General features: G+C 35.0%; 1 protein-coding gene across 1 annotated transcript in view; it reads right to left on the reverse strand.

Moving 5' to 3' along the window:
• The window catches only part of LOC140160171 (gamma-aminobutyric acid type B receptor subunit 2-like), a 55634-nt gene that overhangs the window by 10097 nt on the left and 28442 nt on the right, over positions 1 to 17095 (reverse strand). Inside the window, exons 8-12 of the mRNA XM_072183447.1 lie at positions 13543 to 13693; positions 8978 to 9075; positions 7954 to 8017; positions 2992 to 3142; positions 63 to 195 (exon numbers count right to left, since the gene is read on the reverse strand). Of these exons, the coding sequence (XP_072039548.1) occupies positions 63 to 195; positions 2992 to 3142; positions 7954 to 8017; positions 8978 to 9075; positions 13543 to 13693 (597 nt within the window). The remainder of the gene's footprint in view (positions 1 to 62; positions 196 to 2991; positions 3143 to 7953; positions 8018 to 8977; positions 9076 to 13542; positions 13694 to 17095) is intronic.

Here is a 17095-nt window from a genome sequence, read left to right on the forward strand (position 1 = left end):
CTAATATTTTTATGCATATGATAAAATGCCAACAAATTCCATACAAATTCTGCATTACGTACCTTAGAAATGATTTCATATTGATACAACGACAAAAGATTCACATCAAGTCCCAGAAATATGATCGACCAATACACGATGATTCCTCCAAATAGGATCAGATTGTTTAATCTTGGACTTGACATCTTAATTATTCTACATAGGCAAATAAAACAACATATACAGGGTGTCCCGTAAAAAATACCGCGTGAATGAATTTGGACATAAGTCTAGAAATAGGCATCATAAACCAGAAATGTAAAATAAAGCGTGTAGCTGAAGCTTATGTTGCATCTTACACGCTAATTTTACTTGAATAAGTTGACTGATTGCGAAGAGATGAGCGATTACATAACGAATGTGTCAATTCACTTCATTCCAAGTTTGAAAGAAAGATCATTCAACACAATGCGCACTGGTGTTAGCATATCAATGGGCTTTATATTTTGTACGATGAAATCCTTAAACATAAATAATTAAAAGCTGTGAATCTTCCAATTGTAGGAATCAAAGTTTTCTTTGTCATAGGGTTGCTACACAGAGGCTACAAGCTCATCACTTTAATAGTCATGTTCTTCTTGGTTTTTGAAAAGTTTAATATAATTGCATTAAGAATTAAAGCTGTTAATATTATAGCTATCAAATGTCATGAATCCATGATAAGTTTCTTTCAATATAACCACTGTGTATCAATGTGGAGGCAAAGTAAAAGTTATATTTAGGTCGTGAATGCATGATTATAAAATGGATCAGATAATAAATTTAATGAGCGGGTGAGTATGAAAATAGCACCTGTTGATGATACTTGGAATAAATTGCATTGATGCGCACTATGAGCGTGTTTATAGCGGTACGGTATTTATACGGTATCCTTATACGCATATGGGATTAGGATAGAATGTGACTTAACCGTTATCTCGGCTGTTTATAGTGGCAATCAATAGCGCTATTCTGAAACTGAGGTGATTGAACTCAGCGTGTTCGAGGTCACCGCAATGCAATGTGGGAGACACAAATATGGAGCCAGTTTCAAATAGTTTGCCGTCGAAACGATAACGGCCATTTTTTTAAACATTATTGCTACAGTACCGTACTATATTTTTAGGTGATGTGTTATTGCAGTGACAAATTTGAGCTCGGAGAGTTATATTACCCTGCTCCACTTCCTTGAATAACGGTATCGTTAATCCCTGTCTGTTTATAGTGGCCGTATACGGAATGAATATACTGCAATATCCATCGATATCGAAGGATATCAGTTCCGTATAATATGTGCGGCAAATAGCGCTATTGGTCTGTTTATAGTGGCGACCAATACCGTATAAGATGTACTTATACCCTAAATACCGGATAATCTGGCTCACTATAAACAGGCTCATTGTGTAATGCCTCATTTTATTCTTAACAAGTCAAATGAATTAAATACAATTTGCATATGTGATGCACAACAAATAAGCTACATTTTTACATAAATTTCTTTATTATAATGTCTATTTCTCGACTTATGTCCAAATTTATTCACCCGGTAGTTTTTCATGGGACACCCTACATACAGGGTGAGTAAAAAAACTGCAATAGAGCAAAGAATCGATATTTATGTAAGAACCAAGTCGAACTTTCCCAAAATTGAAAAATTCTATAAATGCCACACTCATTGGCCACCTTCTGTGAAAATATGAAGTGAATCGCGACTACCGTTTAATTTTTATTAGTCCTTTTGCTGCGATACCCTATTTCGTTGTTTGTCTACGAGGTACCATGTATTTTGAATGAGAGCACACAGTGCACGGTAAACGCACCAGATCTGAAACTGACTTTAACTTAAATAAGGTTGATTTTTGCGCTATTTTAATTTCTTTTTTTTTTTTTTTTTTTCTGTTCAAACAAACTTTCTAACATTACTTTAAGTCCTTCATACCTCACTCGACTCCAACTCCAGTTTCTTTAATCCCAATATGTCCAACTTACTGGATATTTTGTAATTCACTCCACTTCAATTTGCGCGCATTTCATTTTGACATTTGAAAACCCCGCCTACAAATGTGTATGTTTTTGATAGAGAATAAGCATCTTTAAAGTAATGGTAAAATGAAAATAACAACAAATAATGGTTCTTCTCCTTCAACAAGACCAAGGGCAATAACACTTTGGATGCTCCATTTTATTTCAATGCCAATGATGTTAATAAAATGGCAGTAGTCCCAAATCTACCTTACACAGACATTCAAATTTTAGATGTCTCTTGGACAAACATTAAAATTGGGTAGCGCTATAAAATGTGTCATAAAAACAAAACGGTAAATGCTAATTCATTAATTTTTTCACACAAGGTCACTGATGGATATACCATATATAAAATGTTTTGAAACCTAAAAGGTTCAACTCGGTTCTTAAATAAAAATGGATTCTTTTCTCTATTGGACTTTTTTTGACTCACCCTGTATCATTATCTTTTTCAGACACCGTCTGATTATGATACAATTGCTCGTAGATTCACCTCTCCACAAGCCCTCTGGGCGGTTAGAAAATTGCAAGCATACCAAATGTATAGATTTAATTCAATTAGCATACATGTACATACATTCAATACAGTCAACCGATATGTAACAATAATAACTCCTTTGCTCCTTTGTGTCAAATTGACCTTCTTTTTGACATACCGTAATGATAACAGCACCGGTAATATGACTTTTGTTGTTTGTCTAAGCATTACAACAACAACAACAACAACGCACGAATCTTCTACATCAATAATCTGCGAAGCGTGAATATTTATTAATTTTATTGAAATTAATTTCGCCATTAACACATATTTTGTTAAAATATATTGAGATTTCCGTGGCTGTCAAGGTTGTCAAAATGATCAACCCTGAAGATGACGACAGTTATATTCCTTTCAAAATAGTCACCTAATATTTATATTAAAAAAATAAAGGCACTGTTCCTACGAACCTTCTATCACTAAATGCCAAATTGAATGCCAGGAATGCTATAGCCAGAAGTATGCCACACACAGTACACACAGTAATTCCACTGAATAACAAAACCGATATAACCTGAAATTCTTCTACGTGGGTGAAAGAGTCAGCTGGGGTTTGGTTATCTGAGCAATAATAAAAATATTTCTATTATAACAAAATTGCACATCAAACAGTTATTTATACATTTATACCATCATGCCCTACAACATTGAATAACGTTGAGAAAACTATCGGGGAAAAACGAAAGCTCTGAAGGGTCACATTTTTAAGGGCTGTCTTATACATAAATGCATGCTATTAATTTTGTCTCTATGTCATTCACAATGGTAGTCACCAGCTTCTTTTGTTATGCATAATCGCGCTAAAAGTCGACCGATACATGGTGAAATCAGCACAATTCAGAGATACGCCTTTTTGCTATGAAATTAATTTTCTCCGTCAAATATAAAGCAATAAATTTTTTTTTTCTTCAGAAATGTCAGTTAAAACATGGTGCTTGGGTATTCATTTAAAAACAAATCCTGGTGTAAAAAATTAGGCATGAAATTGTGTCTTTTAGCGTAAGATTTATAGGCCTTAATTTCGGTCGCGAGCTTTTTTCGGAATTAACTTTTTAGCGTTTCAAACTAATATAGTTTGCTAAAGAAATATATTTCCCACCTCTGTAAGGTGCATCGTGTGGGTCTATATATCATAGTTTTGTCAGAATATCTGATTTAATTTCACATTTTTTTTCACAAGTGACTGCCAAAATGTCCAACCAGTACTTCATTTTAATATAACCAGCAGAAATAATCGATATTTCTATTGTGGCTTGCAAACTCATCCATTCATTGGTACATTCGCGAGTTGATTTTGACAAAATTGGTAGTCGGAATTGAAAATGGTGCAATCACAACGGAAATTCTGACAAAACTTTGATATATAGCTCACGGTGATATGTGTTAGAAAATAAATGACTGAATATCACGCCTAAGTTTACCACCAGGATTTGAGAAAAAAATTCAGTGTCAAGTATTAAAGTTTTTTCCTGACATTTACTGAAAAAAATTGAAAATTATTGCTTTTCTTTTGTCCGAGAAAATTAATTTTACATTGCAAAGGAGTAACTCAAAATTTTGCTCATTTCATCCCCAAATTCGATCGTTTGTATTGTCTCATTATTATTATTTTTATTATTATTATTATTATTATTATTATTATTATTATTATTATTATTATTATTATTATTATTAGTGTTATTAATATTATTATTATTATTATTATTATTATTATTATTATTATTATTATTATTATTATTATTATTATTATTCAATGGAGATTGAAAATGATATAATTAATTTAATAGGAGTTGCCTGAGGACAGAGTGGCTTTTCGTCACTTATTTTTTACTTTACTCATACGTAAAGTAATAATTTTTTTATGCAAATGAAAGTATTTTTTGGAAAGTAAGTACAAATTGTTGAATTTGATTTCCTTTCTTCTTTAACCACCCCGTGGCCTACGAGGGGGTATCCAAAAGTTTTTGACATCACCCAGAAGCAAAGGAGCTATATCGATGAAATTTTGTCAGTGTAATTACTGGTCCTTCTCTACATTATGGTCCAAAAGTGGTCTCATAAGTATGTTTACTTTTTTACAGGTGGCGCTAGATGGGCAGTAGGCGCATAACCCAGGCGGCATAGGAAGCGCAACACGTGACGTACGAGGCTGGCGAAGATACAGGGCTGACAGCCCCATTCAAAATACACGGTTAGCAATTACAAATGGAAAATTAACATACTTGCAGTGGGGTACTTTGTAGAACACCGACGGTTTTAGAGTAATATAATTTTGCTTTGACACCACATAACAAATTTAGAATTGTTTGTGAAGATTTCATGATTATGTGTTAATCCAATGGCGACCTCAAAATTGGCGATATCGCTTCCATCACCGCCTGCGCATAACCTGTAAAATGGTGAAAATTGAGGCACGCAGCGTGATTAAGATCCTGCATTTGAAGGGTTAGGCCTATAATGCTCAGAAAATCTATGATGAAATGAAAGCTATCTACGGTGATGATTGCTCATCATATGGCACTGTTGCTTGTTGTAAAAGGAATTTCCAAACTGGCCACATGTCCCTCACAGATGAGCCAAGAAGTGGATGGTCCATCACTTTCGGATGTCTGTAAAGAAAGTAAACAACTTATGAGACTATTTTGTCAGTGTAATTACTAGTCCTTTACATTATGGTCCAAAATGGTCTCAGTATGTTTACTTTCTTTACAGGTGGCGCTAGATGTAGGCGCATAACTTTTTCATGATTAAAGATCCTCCACTTTCTTGAATTTCTTCACTGTGGCCGCATCATCCGAAAGTGATGGACGTCCACTTCTTGGCTCATCTGTGAGGGACATGTGGCCAGTTTGGAAATTCCTTTTACAAAAAGCAACAGTGCCATATGATGAGCAATCATCACCGTAGATAGCTTTCATTTCATCATAGATTTTCTGAGCATTGTCCAACCAGTACTTCATTTTAATATAACCAGCAGAAATAATCGATATTTCTATTGTGGCTTGCAAACTCATCCATTCATTGGTACATTCGCGAGTTGATTTTGACAAAATTGGTAGTCGGAATTGAAAATGGTGCAATCACAACGGAAATTCTGACAAAACTTTGATATATAGCTCACGGTGATATGTGTTAGAAAATAAATGACTGAATATCACGCCTAAGTTTACCACCAGGATTTGAGAAAAAAATTCAGTGTCAAGTATTAAAGATTTTTCCTGACATTTACTGAAAAAAATTGAAAATTATTGCTTTTCTTTTGTCCGAGAAAATTAATTTTACATTGCAAAGGAGTAACTCAAAATTTTGCTCATTTCATCCCCAAATTCGATCGTTTGTATTGTCTCATTATTATTATTTTTATTATTATTATTATTATTATTATTATTATTATTATTATTATTATTATTATTATTATTATTATTATTAGTGTTATTAATATTATTATTATTATTATTATTATTATTATTATTATTATTATTATTATTATTATTATTATTATTATTATTCAATGGAGATTGAAAATGATATAATTAATTTAATAGGAGTTGCCTGAGGACAGAGTGGCTTTTCGTCACTTATTTTTACTTTACTCATACGTAAAGTAATAATTTTTATGCAAATGAAAGTATTTTTTGGAAAGTAAGTACAAATTGTTGAATTTGATTTCCTTTCTTCTTTAACCACCCGTGGCCTACGAGGGGTATCCAAAAGTTTTGACATCACCCAGAAGCAAAGGAGCTATATCGATGAAATTTTGTCAGTGTAATTACTGGTCCTTCTCTACATTATGGTCCAAAAATGGTCTCATAAGTATGTTTACTTTTTTTACAGGTGGCGCTAGATGGGCAGTAGGCGCATAACCCAGGCGGCATAGGAAGCGCAACACGTGACGTACGAGGCTGGCGAAGATACAGGGCTGACAGCCCCATTCAAAATACACGGTTAGCAATTACAAATGGAAAATTAACATACTTGCAGTGGGGTACTTTGTAGAACCCCGACGGTTTTAGAGTAATATAATTTTGCTTTGACACCACATAACAAATTTAGAATTGTTTGTGAAGATTTCATGATTATGTGTTAATCCAATGGCGACCTCAAAATTGGCGATATCGCTTCCATCACCGCCTGCGCATAACCTGTAAAATGGTGAAAATTGAGGCACGCAGCGTGATTAAGATCCTGCATTTGAAGGGTTAGGCCTATAATGCTCAGAAAATCTATGATGAAATGAAAGCTATCTACGGTGATGATTGCTCATCATATGGCACTGTTGCTTTTTGTAAAAGGAATTTCCAAACTGGCCACATGTCCCTCACAGATGAGCCAAGAAGTGGACGTCCATCACTTTCGGATGATGTGGCCACAGTGAAGAAATTGAAGAAAGTGGAGGATCTTATCATGAAAAGGTTATGCGCCTACTGCCCATAGCGCCACCTGTAAAGAAAGTAAACATACTTATGAGACTAAGTGTGTAATTACTAGTCATTTATGTACATTATGGTCCAAAAATGGTCTCATAAGTATGTTTACTTTCTTTACAGGTGGCGCTAGATGTAGGCGCATAACTTTTTCATGATTAAAGATCCTCCACTTTCTTGAATTTCTTCACTGTGGCTGCATCATCCGAAAGTGATGGACGTCCACTTCTTGGCTCATCTGTGAGGGACATGTGGCCAGTTTGGAAATTCCTTTTACAAAAAGCAACAGTGCCATATGATGAGCAATCATCACCGTAGATAGCTTTCATTTCATCATAGATTTTCTGAGCATTGTAGGCCTAACCTTCAAATGCAGGAACTTAATCACGCTGCGTGCCTCAATTTTCACCATATTACAGGTTATGCGCCTACTGCCCATCTAGCGCCACCTGTAAAAAAAGTAAACATACTTATGAGACCATTTTGGACCATAATGTAGAGAAGGACCAGTAATTGCACTGACAAAATTTCATCGATATAGCTCCTTCGCTTCTTGGTGATGTCAAAAACTTGTGGATACCCCCTCGTATGTGTAACTTTACCAACACGTGCTGTGCTTTCTAAATGAATAAAGTAAACGTTTGTACTCACTTTTCCAATGAACCGGTGGTTTTTTTGTCCATGATAATGTTTCACCAGATAAGCCAGGGTTGTAAAAACCAACATTTGTAATAATACCGTCTATTAACGGGAAAGTAACAAGTACATTATTAAGCTTGTAAATAAACAACATGTGAATCCTGGGTTGCTCTAGCTCGAAATACCCTAGCTAATATACAGGTTTACATTTTAGTATCTTACATTATCTTGCCAAACCATCATAAACCATCATTAAAAAAAATACACGTAGCCCTTAAAACCCCCCTTTTCTTGGCCTTATTTACTTACTTTGTACCTGTTTCAGTCGCATCGGCCCAAGACGATCGCCAGTATTTGTAAATTGCACTTTTCCCTGTCAATGTTTAAACAATGTTTTAAAATAGACAATGTGTGTTATTTATGTGATTACAGATCAGGAGTAAAGCTGAATCAAAGTTTTAGCGAGTATGTTAAAACAATGATCTAGACTGCTGGTAAAACATCAAAAACTCAAGCCATTTGGAAATCTAACATGCATAAAGAACGCTAATCACTCTGGCTACTGTTATAAAAGGTTCACTCAGTCATTTAATTAGGCACTGGACCGATCGGATTCCGTGTTGAAATGAGCAAAATTGGAGCTATTCACTTAAAATACATTTTCTCGGCCATTTGAAATAGTAATAATTTTCATTCTGTCAGTTAATATCATTTTCAAATTAATATAATTCCCTAATGAAAGATTTTTCCGAACTGTTTATATCACATGATCATCCACCACAAACCGGTCGTATAGTCGGCAAATTGTATTATGAGTTACAGTGCAAAAGGTGCATAAAGCTTGTATTCATAGGTACCTCAAGTTTGTGCTACATGAATCTCATTTTTACTACTTTCAGTTAAACAACTTTTGAACCAATCATTAATCTTATTGTTGAAGAGGATAAAGCTTCTAGCTATGTAAAGAATTCTTAATTAGCTTTAGTCTTTGTTTGCTTAGGCTAAAGCATTTTCATTGTTACGCCATTTCAATGATCCCATAGACCTTTTTAGGAGGATTTTACGAAAAACATTGATGATACGCGACCATCAAAACATATTCAACCAATCCATTTCTAGCAATTGATCGTGCATTCGTGAACACATTCAATAAGATGCGCCAAGTAATTTAGAACGGTGCATGATTGGTTTGAAAAATACCACGCTATCATCGAACACTCTGTCACCAGTGAGTATTTGGTAGTGGTATATTTGTTTCCTGTATGTAACCTCTTTTAAATTAGTTTTCGATCGGCTGTTGAAAAATGTATTGTCCCTTCGTAGTTGAACTTACGCTAATACCCTCAAAGTCTGTAGCGCTGAATTGGTCGTAAAATAAGCGCGTCATATTATCATTGGTGTAATTAAAATCTAGTAAGGAACTCGGTGGATCTATAATAAATGAAAATAAAAGACAAACCGTTATGTTGCCCCACATAATTTATTCAATTTAATTCAAGAAACATGTATTTCACAAGTTTAAGAATACTTGATTATGTCGCGATAATTGTTGCTTTTATATATATCAGTGATGTATTGTTCGAGTCGGACTCGGACTCGAGTCCGGACTCGAGTCAACTTTTTGTTGGACTCGGACTTGGCTCGGACTCGGACACAAAAGGACTCGGACTCGAAGCCGAGTCCGGTCCGAGTCCAGTCCAATAAAATCCATGTAAAATGTGAAATGATAAATTTTAAAATGTCAAAATAGATCTCAAATTTGTTGACTTTACTTATTTGGCCATTTTCCAAATTAATTGGGGGCTGTCAAATCTGTGATCTGTCATCCTATATATCCACCAAATTATTTAGATTTATCTGTCACTTAGCAGAATCATAATTATTATTGTTATCATTAATGTATTAATGAAATAATTGATAATTCATTTTAAAAATGCATAATTTTATTAAATATTTGGACTATAAAAAATATCTAAGAGTTCTTTTATGGAACTTTCCAATCCATTAAAATTTAAGAGAGAAACATGCACACTGGACCCTACTCAACCATGACAGGGCTATGGTGTCTGTAGTTTGTGTATGCTCACTGCACTACTCACAGTACATTTGTGTGGGAAAATTGTGAAAAGATGTTTAGAATTAAAGGTGAATTTTTGTTAGTATGATTATTATTATTATGATGATGATGATAAAGATGATGACGATGATGATGCAGAGATGCCAACATTAACATCCAGAAAATAGGGAGGATTCAAACAAAAAATAGGGAGGTTTTCAAAATTGCATGCAACTTCAAGAGCACAAAACTTGCCAGAAGTAGGGAGGCTGGCAAATGTGGGTGTCAAAATGGACAAAAATGTTTTAAAAAAAATAGGGAGCTTCCCTCTAAAATATGGAGGGTTGGCATCTCTGATGATGATGATCATTTATTTTTCTGTAATGTATTTGAAATTTTGAATACATTGCAATTCATTTACACTATGCTTCACACAGCCTGGTACACTTCTCTAGTCCTGAGTTTACATGTAGTGTGCCACACACACACACACACACAAAAACACCCCCACTTCATCCACATGACTGCTGTCTGATACAGGTGGCCTGATACATGTAGTTTTTACCTTCAGGAGTTACATGTACCTGCTCATGGGTATGGGTCTTTGAAGTATTGTGTGTACCATGTGTACGGTTGGTTGGTTGCCCTGGGTTGAGTCTTTGAAATGTCAACTGTGTGGGTGGGGTTTAGTAGGGTGGGTGTGTATAGGGAGAGTGGCGTGTGGTATAGTGAGTGATCCTTGACCAATGACCTTCTTTTTCTGCAATTTTATCATCAAAAAGAGCTTCAAAATGCCATAAAATTATGCAGAAACTTTGAAATTGTCTTTTTTTCAGCAAATTTGTATTGTAAATTTTCAAATTAGAAACAAAATATATAATTTTGCTCCATTTTTTGGAAATAATGACCCATTTTTTCAGAATGTTATACCAAATGACCCCCTTGTTTCAAAATTTTATACCCAATTACCCTTTTTCATTTTGTTATACCCAATGACCCATTTTTATACAAATTCCTACTAAGCAATGCCAGTATAGCATATAAATGTCACATTCAAGTTGAATGACCTCCCCCCCCCCCACCTCCGGGCATGGACTCTGACCGAGTCCGGACTCGAGCCGGACTCGAGTCCGGACTCTTGTCTTATTTTTGTTGGACTCGGACTTGGCTCGGACTCGGCACCCCCGGACTTGGACTCGAGTCCGGACTCGAACACAAAAGGACTCGGACTTGGCTCGGACTCGGATACAAATGGACTCGGCTCGGCTCGGACTCGGACAAGCTGGACTCGGGTACAAGTCTGATATATGTGGCTGGACGCGGCGAATGAGCCGTAAACTCGGCAAACTTCATTTCGAGCTACAGGTGAAAATATATGCAAATCTCATATTTTGGCGAAGATGAGATTTTGCAGATTTGAAATGTTTAAGCTTTCTTCTAAACACATACAAAGTTTTATTTAAAAGAAATAAGTGGAAATATGAAATAATCTACATTTTCTGAGGCCCGTCTGATGAAAAGAATAGATAAAACAAACATACAACAGTGCTTAATTAACAGCTCAATAAATATGCAAAACAATAAAATATCAGTCTCAATCTTGTTTTATTATTGTAATAATACTCATAACGTGTCTTTGTAAAATTTGAAGCAATTATAATGTAAGGAACATACTGGTTACTATGCAAATATGCTGGTTTTCATTTCAAAAATGGTCATTTTACTTCCCTAACTTTGAACGCGTTTTTCTCGGTTTCGCGTTTTGATTCATGACAACCTATAACAAGCCATAACTTCGCTTCTGATTGTCATATGAAGTTCATTGAGGTATCATTTTAATCCCTGAAACATGCTCTTTGCAAATATGTAAAAAGGTAAAAATGACTAGAGGGGGACTTTACGGCTTATTCGAGGTGTCCAGGCACATATATTCATGTCAACAGCAGCTGCTGTGGCTTTGCTATTTGTTGAGAGTAACATAAAAAGATAATAATTACAATTAAACCAGGGACAGTCTAATAGCAATTTAAATTGAACAGTATACGCTAACAGGTCGAAAAGTATCCCTGTTTGGAAAAACATAGTCACTTTTATCTGCGACAATTCACTGTAACTCAAATAAATAAATAAATAAATAAATAAATAAATAAATAAATAAATAAATAAATAAATAAATAACAAAGATAATAGCTGCGTGTCTTGATCTTCATGTTTATGTCTTTCTCAATGGACAAACAAACAGACAAAGGGGTGACAAAGGTATATAGGCTACATGATAAACAGAGATTTTTATACAGTTCTCTCAACAAATATTTGACTTACTTGATATTTCATCCCACATCCATGGGATTTCATCAGAAAGTGAGGTAGAGCGGTAAACACCTAGTCATGTGACCCACGGGGTAACCCGGGGTCACATGACGTGATAATCGGCTTGTAGACGCTGGGTAGCACATACTGCAGTTACTGTCCGTTTTCCTATACACAATACACAGTGCTCTCACCATTGTCGCGTGACCTCTACAAATGATGTATGTTGGGAGAATGGACACTTGCCTAGTTAACACCACTGTGTGAAAAATAACCAGCCAATATTTTATCTATTCTCCAAAACTTCTAGCAAATATATTTCTCTAACATGACCTAAAATTACAGCTAGGTTAGATGTTCAGAAATGGTCGCACTTTTGTAAAATATGAGTGAGGGCAAGGCATAGCTAGCCAACTCCCCGTGTTAATTGAATGGAGATTTGACCGAAAATATTGGTATCGGACCGCTCACTTCTGAAGGATGCCACAAAAAACGGTAAAAGCTACATTTAAATTATTCTAAATAGGTTGTAGAAAATAAAGTTTTGTAACATGTCCTAAATTTTTAGATAATTTAGATGTTTGGAGAGGGTCGCACTTTTGTGTTTTAGGAAGGATATGTAAACGACAGATAACACCAAAAATATGAAGAAATTATTTCCAAACCGTGTTAAGTCAACAATCATTATGTTGCTCATTTTGAAGAATGCTGGTTAACAAAAAGCAGGTCTTTGTCTCATTTCGTGAACAAAAGTACACATAACATTGTTTCCTTTCGTTTCCTTTATAATCGGTTACCCAACTGAAGCTATAATACGCAAACTTTATTGCGATATCGCACATGAAAACAGTCACATGTGCACAGCCAGAGAAGATCCGATTTAATCAGTTGAGCTGTTTCAATGAGTGTTATCTTGGTTTAATAGCTTTTAATGGGGTTAAGTCCTGCAAAGGTCGAGATGAATTCTACTGTAGACATGACTGCATCATGACGTGTTTCCCTTTGCCCTGGTTGAGATCGGGGTCCAAGGCGGCATCTCGTGTAACAATTGTTCTTCCCAGTATGTGGGCGAAACCGAAAGACCCTTGCAAAAGCGACTCACAGAACACAAAGGCCGTCTTCCCCGGGGGACACTTGAACTCAGAAGGGCATGAATTCAGTTCGGATAATGTCAAATATTGGACTCAGACTCACGATGGCTTCAAAGAGGCATCAAGGAAGCCTACTATATAGCCGCCTTGGACCCCGATCTCAACTAGGACAAAGGGAGACACGAGCTACCCAGTGCAGCGTCTACAAGCCGATCATCACGTCATGTGACCCCGGGTTCACATGGTTCACATGACTAGGTGTTTACCGCTCTACCTCACTTTCGGATGAAATCCCATGGATGTGGGATGAAATATCAAGTAAGTCAAATATTTGTTGATAGAACTGTTTAAAAATCTCTGTTTATCATGGATATACCTCAACAGTTTAACTTCCACAAACATATAGGCTACATCTTATATCATAACAATAATTATTCTTACCCATTTCTTTGAGTATTTTGTCAGCTTTTTCTAACGCTAATGCCACAGCCCATACAGCATCGTAGCCATACGGACCGTGATCTAAACCAACAAGAGACTCCTGAGTGTTGCTAACAAAGGAATTGTAACGAGCTGAATATTCGTCCGCATTCTGAAAAATAAATCGAGAATAAATGAAAAGAATTGTTGTTCTTATTATTCTCTACCATGTGATACACGACAGACAGAGTAGCGGATGCCGACACTGCTCTTTTGCAGAAACCAATTAAATTCAGCGCTTACAAGCTAAACCACACCCACTGACTAAGAATGGTAATTGAGAACCACTTTTGGTAGATAATTGGATTTAATCTAGTTATTACAAGCAAAATAATTTGTTTGTATTCGAACGATGTTCGCTACATTTGATCATAATTTGTTCTTATAGCCTATGCGCTTTCAAAATGATGATTGCGAGACCTTGGGAATAGTAAAAATAATAGCGACAATACACTTTGTGGCAATCAAAGTTTTTTCAGAAGATTGTCACACAATGTTGGCCTGTCACAAAGGTTACCGCCTGTATTATCCTGAACCGAAATAATAAGGTAAAATGAAAGAAACAAGTTTCACTTTGTTAGCTCTCTAATTGATTTTGTTTTCTGAATAGAATAATATGATCGCATGCTCAACCAAGCAATTCCATTGACGCATTTGAAAATGTAAAGGAGGATCTTAAAGGTAAACTAGATATTGTTAGTCAAAACAACCAAAAAAGTCAATTTTCATTATCTAAATCAATATTTTATTGAAAAATAACATTTTGATGTTTTGCAAAGGTTCAGTCTACAAATCATAAACTTTGAAAACTTTCTTGATTTATTGTGGTTAATGAGTTATGTGCGTTTACAAAAGTGTTGTTGTTTCCGCCCTCTTTACAACATAACTCAAGAACCAGAGGACCTAGAGAAGCATATTTGTGATATTAGAATTCTTCTATGAAATGATCAATCCAATTTTTGCCAAAGCTCACTCACTACCATTCGCAAGATGCTGTGAACTACTAAATCGCAACAGTTTAAAATAGTTGCTAACCTTAAGGTGGTACTACACCCATTTTTTTTGCATTTTTTGCATTTTGTGAAGAAATGAGAAAATATTTGGACAAAGTGGTATGCAAAATGAAGGGGCAAATCTTCTCGTTCTATTGGTGGCATCGGTATCAATGTAGCTTACATGCTTCTAAAGGTAGAAACCAAAAGGTGGTACATCACTGATGTTTTAAATTCACTTCATTTTGGAAAGCTTACTATCAACGGATTTCGTTAAAATTTTGGATATGTGTTGCTAACACATTAGGGATATAATGTTGATATGTAAAATGGGAATAAGTGGTTCCTGATTTCTTTTATGACTTCATGAACTTGGTGCTCCACAACTATCAAAAAACGAACTGGTTAAAATGCTTCTATTTTCAATGTTGAGCTATATTTTGTATTTTTAACTTGCGACATTATTTCACTGAAACTTAATTAAGCCATGGGTAACAGGTTACCACAACCACACTACAGCAATGTTGAAAGAGATTGTATTTCTTGTCACCTACACCACCATATTAGGTAGTTTTCCGTAAGCTTCACTTTTGTGATTTTGGTAATTATTTTATATTTATTTGTCCAATCTAAATTGTACTCACCATTTACACCCCAAGGTATTTTAGTATATCCACCCACACATTTCCATTATATATCCAGTAACAGACAACATATCAAAATTGATGCCTCATTATGATATTACAGACTATCACATGTATTAAAAATGGATGCCTAAATTTGACCTGAACCAAGTGACCTATAACCTGACCTATGATGACCTATATAGCCTTTTAAAATCTCTTTTCCTAATAACACATTATAGAAGATACATACATGGCGTAGTATTAAATTGGCTATGCATCCACATGTGGAAGAGCTTATTTAATGTATTCAGTGTTATTTAGCATGCATCATTGAGTACATTTCTATAGATAGTATAACAAAGGATTTAATGCATTCTATTCATGTACTCTACTTGAACATGTTGAATAGAATAAATTATGGTTTGTTATATAGGGCTAAAATGATTTATTAAAATGGTTTAATAAAAGCACTTTGTATGTAGAGTAATTTTGTAAGTTCAGGACATGAGGTGATGAACATATTTATGTACTTCATAAATTTGCAATAAAAAAAAAGAGGGGTACTGATGAAAATCATGGTATTATACCCCCTTAATGTGTCCCTTAACCAGTAAGCCAGTGAATTTCGTTTAGGAAGGGAGTGATAGCAGGATCACAAATGTGTGGACATTGGAGTTTACTTTCAATGATCATATTGTTGCCTTTTAAATATCTCCACATTCCTGATGTGTCATCGATGAGAAAGATCCGTGGTCGTGTCAATTTGGAGAGCATTGCATGGTTGGTTTCATTAAATCATATCATTTTACACAGTTAACGACGCTACAACTTTTCTAGAATCATTAATTTCTCGACTAATTCCTCATTGTCAATTTTACATTCCCTTTTATTATTTATTATATTCTTAAAGCGAGGTATTAACTGCAGCTAAAATTTTATTTTAATTTTATTGGATTAATTTAATTATAATCGAAACTTTATAAACTCAAACAAATGGGGACATTCCTTTTTTGAGATCTTTAATTTTAATGTACAGAATCTTCTGAGACGGAGCGAGGTCCCTAATCTAACCAGTATGCAAGATTCTGCACGAATGAAATGAACGCGTGGACAACACAGAAAATGCACAAATGTGTACGTCTTACAATATATACAATTTTCAAGACATTCAAAGATGTTAAATATGCGAAGAGAAGTCCGACTATTAATATGAACCATTTCGTTTGTAAGAATCGTCATAAATTTATAATAAAACAACAGTGAGGTATAGAAATTTGATTCATTCATACGAACAATTAATTAACATCAATTGTTATGCCTATTGAAATTTGTGTAAATTGGCCGTAGAAATATCCACTGTAATGCCCAAAAGACGTTGCAATTGGTAGTTTTGTAATGCAACGTGATGTAATGTTTATGCAACGCGACCAATTTTCCCCACAAAAATATCATTTTGTAAATAATTTTAGTCATGATAAATATGCATATAGTGGTCCTTGAATATACCAACATATTTGTTTTTGGCAACCACAATATTAGGGAAGCATTGAAATACAATTAATCTTAAGCGACATAATATTCCTGGTTTATAATAATGATATAAAAAAACATGCTGAAAGTAGACAAAAGAACCGGGCATAAGCCTTAGACTGTTAAATTATATTGTGATCATGCATCAGAGGTGCGGGGCATGTGCCGGTATGAGTTATCTTTCATTCCACCGTTAAAATAAAATTAGGTTTTTCTTGTTTTTGTCACTTGCATATGTAGTTATGTGCAGATAATACATGTATACGCCTGTTACACTGTTTATGGAACCCCGAGAGCAGAGGCCCTCAATTATAATTGGAGACAAGGATAAAAAGAATTTATCGCGTCTGATGTCACTGTCAATTA

This window comes from Amphiura filiformis, chromosome 9 (genome assembly GCF_039555335.1).
Source record: "Amphiura filiformis chromosome 9, Afil_fr2py, whole genome shotgun sequence".
Classification (NCBI taxonomy): domain Eukaryota; kingdom Metazoa; phylum Echinodermata; class Ophiuroidea; order Amphilepidida; family Amphiuridae; genus Amphiura; species Amphiura filiformis.